The sequence below is a fragment of the Perca flavescens genome, chromosome 6 (assembly GCF_004354835.1).
Source record: "Perca flavescens isolate YP-PL-M2 chromosome 6, PFLA_1.0, whole genome shotgun sequence".
Taxonomy (NCBI): Eukaryota; Metazoa; Chordata; class Actinopteri; order Perciformes; family Percidae; genus Perca; species Perca flavescens.
The window spans coordinates 21,055,208-21,063,635 of record NC_041336.1 but is presented as its reverse complement, the minus strand read 5'-3'; the positions used below and the strand labels follow the sequence as shown (position 1 = coordinate 21,063,635).

At 35.2% G+C, this 8,428-nt stretch overlaps 2 protein-coding genes across 2 annotated transcripts; both read right to left on the bottom strand.

Moving 5' to 3' along the window:
- Nucleotides 1-641: 641 nt before the first annotated feature.
- Nucleotides 642-1,535, bottom strand: LOC114557197 (peptide YY-like). Its single transcript, XM_028580562.1, has 3 exons — nt 1,354-1,535; nt 1,156-1,245; nt 642-776 (listed from the first exon to the last, which is right to left on the bottom strand). Exons 1-3 carry the CDS (start codon nt 1,515-1,517, stop codon nt 752-754), a joined length of 279 nt encoding a protein of 92 aa, XP_028436363.1. The 5' UTR covers nt 1,518-1,535; the 3' UTR covers nt 642-751.
- A 3,922-nt stretch (nt 1,536-5,457) lies between these two features.
- Nucleotides 5,458-8,248, bottom strand: malsu1 (mitochondrial assembly of ribosomal large subunit 1). The gene is made up of 4 exons (XM_028581127.1): nt 7,845-8,248; nt 6,224-6,399; nt 6,049-6,130; nt 5,458-5,930 (listed from the first exon to the last, which is right to left on the bottom strand). Exons 1-4 carry the CDS (start codon nt 8,158-8,160, stop codon nt 5,776-5,778), a joined length of 729 nt encoding a protein of 242 aa, XP_028436928.1. The 5' UTR covers nt 8,161-8,248; the 3' UTR covers nt 5,458-5,775.
- Nucleotides 8,249-8,428: the final 180 nt, after the last annotated feature.

The following is an 8,428-nucleotide window of genomic DNA, read 5'->3' as shown; positions in this document are numbered from 1 at the left end:
GGGTTTTTCTTCATTTTTTTTTTCTTTATCACTGGGTAAAGATTGCAAATATATGAGAATTTACTGTAAACTAAGTGAATGAATGGCAATAAAAGTATCAACATATAAGATTAGCAGACATGAATTATAAACTATTTGCCCCACTTGAAAATGTCTTAAAATGTTTAGATGCCTGTTCACCAGTAGAGAGCACTGTTACTCCATCAGTGCATGACACACATGATATATTGTTTAACATACCTACACTGTAGATACTCCACATGCAAGGTATTTTATTTTTATTTAACCTTTATTTATATTCGTAGGGCATTGAGATTTTCCTCATTTTCAAGGACGATGAGTTTACATCAAGAGTCATACACAAAAACAACAGCAATGACAAATAAACATGAGCAAAGTAGCAGATGGGAGTACCTCTAACCTTGGAGTTTGTTGCAGAGCGTTCCATGTGCTAAGGGCATCGAAGAAAAAGGCCGTTTTACCAAGATCTGAACGCGCACAAGAAACCCTAAGAGTGAGCTAATTGTTGGATCTGGTTTGGTATATGTCAATCCAAATGAGTCAGAGTGAGATAATGGGTCAACATGTAAAACATGTTATTGACATGTTGACCCATTTAACAACATTACAGACTAAAATAGTTGCATTACACAATGTTTATTCCATGCAGCACAAGTTCATTTCATATCAGTAACAGATGTGGCAGCAGCTTTGTGGGAAAGCTGGTCTGGCTATGAGAGCTCCAGCAGCATCACCACAGTGGCAGCCCATCATACCTATAACACAAGGAAGTTAAATAAAAAATGTTGTTTTCGACAAACATTAAAACCTATGTAATATGTTTTCCTGTCCCTATTCATATATAAGTGGAAGACAATTAATTAAAAACATCTCTCAATACTAATTAATCCAACACCACCACTTACTACAACCTTAAAACTCAGCACTTTTTTGACACAATGCAAACATATGGCTGTTGTATTGAATTACACTGCATTGATTGGGAGTTTGTACTTTTCTGGTATTTCATCTCACATATTTTATCATGCCATACCATACATTATATTGCATAAAACTGACATAGACAACACAATTTAGTTTTTTTTAAAAAGGCTTTACAAAATGTATAAAAAGCAACATTTTAATATAATTTACCTGACGTAGTTTGATTCTGGAATACTCTCTGTGCTCTCCCTCACCAACACATCTGAAAATATAGTATCTGGGGTGTCTCTTTTCCCGTACCTATGCATGGAAAAGAGTCAAGCAACATATCAATACTTATTTGCATGTACTTTAAAAATGACCTGAAATTACAGTATGTGATAGAAATATGAACGAAGAAGAACTAACCTCTGTCTTGTAATGAGATTGATGTAGTGCCTTAGTGCAGAATAATATTTGGCAAGCTCCTCAGGTGGTGCGCCTTCCCGGGGACTGGCCGGCTTGGCTGGGTATGCGTTTATGCCAGAGTGAATACAAGCCAGCAGACACAGAGCCAGAATACTCAGCGACATCACAGCACTGGAGCGAACCCTGGATCACAGTCAAAATGCATAATACAAAAGTATTATTCAACAATGTCACAATGCCAAAATCCGAAATGGAAGCTCCATATTGGAGTGTTACTCCACCATAAAAATGAATAGACAAAATGTATAATACAAAAAGTATTATTCAACAATGTCACAATGCCAAAATCAGAAGTAGAAGCTCCATATTGTATTGCTACTCCATTAAATAGATACAGATACAACATTAAAGCTGCCAGATCCAACCATACTTACTGAAATTCAGTCGAAAGTGTGCCTTTCAATTTAAAGGTAAGAAATAAAAAATATTGCTTACATTATAATGCAACACTTCTGCTGTAGTTGGCTTTCTCGCTGTTCAAGGTACCTTTGTCAGATTCCCAACATTGCCTGTGCTTTATACAGTGTGTGTCAGATGGGGAGGGAGGGTCATTTCATTCACTTTTAGGGTACTCCTGAGAAATATCTACTGCCTTATTGGTTAAGTAATCCCTGAGTGTCAAGGCAATGAAACAAATGGAGATACTCAGTTACATTATTGTGAAAAGAATTAATTAACATGTTAATTATTTAACTTGAATGTGTATGTGTTTTGTTTTTCAATATATTGAAATTAACTGCATTACACATTTCCTGCATAAGTCAACATGTGTGCTTTAAGGATTGAATTATTCCTGAATGACCACTCTTGTGTTTTACAACATGATCACCACCTTGGCAGCAAATTATAATGTTAATTACGTATAGATTCACATACGCACACATAATTGATTCATATCAACTTGAAATGTAGTTATTTTATCCTTAATCATTCTTGTTTCTACATTAAATCCACTAGGTAGGCCTTAAATGTTTGAAAGGTAGAAAAGCGTACCCTTAATTACAGCAAATTTCACTTCTGTTCAAAAGTAAGTTTTAATGGCAAAGTATATTCCTTGCCAAAGTAGTGGCAAGAGCGGAGACAAACCTCTTTTCATTTAGAGTGTCCACTTAAGAGTCACGGCCAGCGTGACAAGTCTCAATAAAACCAATGGCGTGTAACTTGAAATGGCCAATAATGGTCTGTTGTTTTCACATTAAGTTGAAATATGTTTGGGAAGATGATGTTTCAGTTTATAGAGAAATGCAGAGGGGGTCTGCATCAAGAAACAAAAACATTTAATTATGCATAGATATTCTGAAATATATAATCCTGTTAGAAAACTGTAAGAATTTAAAGACAAGGCAGATGGTAGTCCTTATTATCACATGATGATAAAAGTCCTGGTATAATACTTATATAAGTGATTAAGTCAAATGTTTTGAGGGGTTAGCAGTTGTAATACAGCAGGAAAAAAAAAATCTTCAAAAGTCTCAAACTCATTAATAAATGTAAATACTGTATGAATCCATTAATTTTATATTAAAATCTAATGTACATAATCTACATGAATGCAAAACCGTGGCACTGTAACTCCACTTTAAACACTACTGACAGAGACACAGTTTTATTAAGACAATATAAGAAGAATAACTGAACAATTTTGGCCAAACCAGGAAGCATCCCTCAAATGACACCAAATCATACAAGAAAGGACAGTAAATCGCTCAAACCCATAGATTTTCCATTCCAGTTGATAGAGGGCACAAAAAGCTTTCAGCCCCTAAATGGTAAGATTACTTTAATGGCAACTACTTTCTTTGAAGAGCACTCTATTGAAATTTGACAGTAGATTGTTTTCTTATGACAGTCATAGTTCTAGTCGAGAACTCTATTCCAGAGCGTCTTTGAAAAGGAAATACAAACTTCTTACTTTTTGCCTCATTATAACAGAGCATATGAATCAGCAAAAAAGTGCTTACATTTTAATACAATGATTTAAATAGACATATCAAAGTATCACTCCCCATATCCTCTTGACGGGCAATACGAATCTGTCAATATGAATACTCCAAAATTTCCAGAGAGCAAAGTTCTAAAGCACTGTCAAAACTAAAATACATTGGAAATGTAGTGGAGAAAGAGAAGGCCAATAATAAATGCCTGATTTAAACACTTAGTCACATCAGCTTGCAGAATACCTTGCCAATAAATGAAGACCGGGTGGATAAAGCACAGAGAGCCCTTTAGTGCCATGTCTGATACGGTTGATGTGCTCTCTCGTAATACTCCTCATCAACACCCTCCACTGAGAGAACACCAGATGCAGCCAAATGCCAAACCACCTGCAGGACACAGACTTGTATCAAAGAATTTAAATACTCACTCCTTAATAATATTATTATTTACTTGATTTGATGTATATTCAAATACAATTCTAGAATGCTAACAGCACATGTGCTATATGGGATTTTAGCAGAGGATTGAAGCGTGGTTGGGGCAAGTGGAGATAAATGATTTATGCACAGCCAATTGCATACAAGAGAGTAATGAACATCTTTCAATTAATTATCTCTTTTCTCTGTGCAATATGTGGTTGCCATGCACATACACTGGTGAAAATATATCTGCAAATAAAAGATAACCGTTATACTGGTGCAAACAAGTGCAATGACAATACACTTTTGTGCTACCTAATGCTCCTTATCCAGCAATAAATCTATTATGCAAGACTGCTACTGCGGTTTCCAAAAGCTAACTAATCTCCCTCAATATCTTCCATCATAGACACTATGGCCATTAGTGGCTACACAACAGCGGGTAAAATGGCTGTGCAGCTAATGAGAACATTAGCCACAGTAGCAATGTTTGAGTCAAACAACTATTTTTTTCACCTGTTTCATTTTTCCCTCTCAAGTCATTTTGCTAACCCACTAGAAAGCAGTTGGTTTAACAGTTAGTGACATAAAAGGTCATAAACTAAATGTATTAAAGGATTGCATTTATTGGTTTTGTACAATCTCACACATGCCAGCATTAACAAATTAAAATAGTTGACATTTTTTTGTCTTTATTAAAACTATAAATATTTAATATTGATCAACAATTTCAAGTCCATATAGTTGCTTTTTAGTGGGTTTTTGATGGGTGTAAAGATGGAAACTTAAGATTTCACTATTATTGTGAATCATTCTTCACTTTCAGACAATGTAAGTACAAACAACACAACCACAAGGCACGTAAACATTCAAACACCAAGTTCCATCAGGCTGTTTAGGCATCTTCCGCTTCATTACATTTTTACATTTGGCTAATGTTCTGATCCAGCATGACTTAAAACAAGTCAATGAAACGGAATGGTCACTTGCTAGGAAGTTATAAAGGTACTCGGGGTGTGGGTGTGTGTGTGTGTGCTGTTTGGATCTCATGCTCCACAAAAATGCTGGTCTGCTTAACAAAAAAACCTGCACTTTTTAATCTTCAAATGATAATGTATCAGTGTATTTCAATGTGATGTCATGACAGGAACTCAAATGTTTATAAAAATCATAGCGATGAGATCTGAAAATGTTTTATAATTTAATCAAAACAAACTGTATTTTATTTAGAATAGCACAGCATGTTAAACCCTAAATGCTGGTTATTTGCCAAAGACGGCACAGTTGCAGACTGTAGAAGCCCTTTATGTTGCACAAGTGCTGACCAACCTATCTGTATGTTACCAGTTCCCTGAAAAATCTCTTTGCACATGTTAAACGCTGAGTGAGTGGATGTCACAACTACTACTTTGGCCAAGAACATCTCTTTTCCTGGAGGGAGCAATCATCCCGTTTGATTTGGTTGAAAGCATCAACTGGAATGGCTTGTTCCTGGCAGACAACTGCTGAGTGAATGGGAAACTGTTTTGGTACTTTCTTGAATATTTACTTTTCATGAGGCTTTATTATTTATCTCCACTACATTCTTAAGGTCAGTCATTTAACAAAAAAAAAAGAAAAGGACTTTTAGTTTTAATAATTTGAAGATATCTAGAATGGTATTAAAATAATTTATTTTTAACCATCACAATATGTTAAAAACATACAAATTTTCTCCAGGACTCAAAAAAACATTCAAACAAACACTGTGATTTTACAAATACCACCTGATGCCCTCTATCGGTCAAATAATATATGAAAAGGAAAGGTGTACACAATTAATCAACATGACGGGGCAGTGATTCCTACAGTATTGCTGTACAATCCATTTTCATTTCTTAAATAACATTTTTTGATAATTTAAGTGACAATGACAATGAATGCTTTTAGTTCTACTCACAGGGATAGGAAATTATGCATCCAAAGTGACAAAGCAGTAAAGTCTGTTCACAACTTAGATGATGTGTCATTTTGTTACTTCTACATCATATATGAAGTCTTCTGGTAGCATCTCCGTGGGCATGCTCATCAGCTGCTCATCATACATGCGGAGAGTCCAGAGTTTCTCCAGCTCGTAAACTTCTCGGGTCTCTGGAAGCATGAAGTGAACAACCATATTCCCTGAGACAGAGAGAGGAGCAGGGAAGTGAACACCACTGGTAACTATCGACAAACACCAGTTTATATAAAAGAATGTTAAAGTGGACATTAGAAGATAGGATCTCTACGCTTTGCATACCGAAGTCAATACACATCCAGTCCTCTGCATCCTTTCCTTGGATCTTGACATTCCGAGCGCCATCTTTCTTTAGAAACTTGTACTGGGAGGAAAATCATTCATTGTGTAAGTTTCAAAAACAAAACGCAAGTTGCACATATCAACATTTGAGAATGACAAAACAAATGTTAGTTACCACTTTGATGGCATAAAGTGCCATTGCGCGGAGGTGTCTCGGCGATACACCGCTGACAACAATGAAGTTCTCTGTGTATTTGATCTGCTCTGGTACTTTAATCACACAGATGTCCACTGCATTTTCCTGACGCAGTAAAGACACCAGCACATCGAGAGTGAATGTCTCAGAGGCTCCTGAAGAAAACAGTAAAAACATTTTGTCTGACAATAATCAAAAGTATGTGAACGCTATAGTGCATCTTTTTTCACTCATTGCATGGTATATCTGTGTTGAAACAGAGACATGCAATCACATACAATAATTAAAGCAATGCAGGGTGACTCAGGGGCCTCATCCATTACAGTTACTAAGGCTGAAACTAACAATCTTCTCAATATCCATTAATTTGCTGATTATTTTCCTGATTATTCACTTTATTGTTTAGTTGGCGCATCAAAAAACACACAAAAAAAAAAAAAAAGTCAGTCACAATTCCTAAATCTGATACAATTAATCAATTAGTCAATCAACAGAAAAATACTCAGCAACTATTTTTTCTGCTGTTGCAGCTCCAAAACTTTGGAATGGACTGCCTCTGCACATTAGACAGGCCTCCTCTAGGTCTAATTTTAAAAATCTTCTTAAAACCCACCTCTTTTCTTTGGCTTTTAACACCAGGTAGAGTATTGATCTTATGTGCATACTTGCATATTTTTATTGTGTGCGGGCAGTGCATTTTATTTTATTTTTTTTAATCTATTCTACTTATTTAAATTTTATTTAATTTTATTGCTTTTTATCTTTATATTGGGTACCTCATCTTTTTATTGTGCTTTTATTGTGTTATTTATTCTGTTTTATCTTTTTGTGCAGCACTTTGGAAACCTTGTGTTTGTTAAAATCATGCTATATAAATAAAGTGGATTGGATATTTTAATAATCAATTGTTTTAAGTTATTTTTCAAGCATAAAAAGCCACACATTTGCTGGTTTCAGATTCTCAAATGTGAAAGAGTATTATAATAAACTAAATATGTTTGAGTTTTGGACTGTTGATTGGACAGTCCAATACTCAAAACAAGCTATTTGAAGAAATTGCGATGGGCATTTTGCACTACTTTTGGACATTTTATAGGCAAAATGATCAATCTATTATCTGGGGAAATAATCAGCAGCTTAATCAAATTAATCATTGTTAGTTGCAGCCCTATAAGAGCCCAATGTGATGTCTTTAAATTTGTAGTTTTGTTCAACAACTAAAACCCCCAATATATTCAATTTAGGGTTGTGTAATGTTCATTATAATTAATTAATTAAAAATATATATTATTCTATTAATCGATTCATCATTTGGTCTATTAAATTTCAGAGAACAATGAAAAATGTTCATCACAGTTTCCCAAACCCCAAGGTGACTTATTCAAATGTTTTATTATCCAAACATGGATATGTAACACAACAGTGTCCAACTAATAGTTCAACAAGAAAGATACAGTTTACTTGACGTATGGTAAAAATTACAAGATTACTCAATTCTAAGAGATTTTAAAAAAAACATTATAAAAAGAAGCTATTTAATCTGTTATATCGACCCGTTCAATGATTAGTCGACTAATCTTTTCAGCTAACAGCTACTTACTTTGACTCAGGGAACTGCTGTCACAGTCCATCTCATGCGATACCTCTTGAAACAGGCCAGTGCTGCTCTTGGAATCACTGCTTTCACTACACATCTCTGAATAAAATCGTTTTGGGTCTAAGTGACGGGCGGAGACGTGATGCCCGTACGGACATGAGGATAAACTTGATGTAAAACGTCGAGGCAAACACAGACTGTCACGAGATTTGGGGATCGAACAGACGCTTCTAAAAACACCTGTTTTCTCCAGTAAACCGCTACTTTTAAATACCAATGATACCAGTTTCTTAGAGCGACTTAGCATATTCATATTCATTTTAACTCGTACAACATAACACTATCAGTCAATGCCATCCACGAGCCCATGTTAAAATGAGCTAAAAACAGGAAGTAACTCTCGTCCTTGTCTTTTAATTGGTTCGCGCGGCTCCTTCGTTGGTCACTTGCCTGAAATAAATGTAAAGCACCCCCTATCGACCACAAAGTGTATCTAACTCAAAACATCAGATGGGCATATTCAAATATTACCACTTATAGTTGATGGCAAATTAAAAACAAGAGACAAGGTATACAATTGTATTATT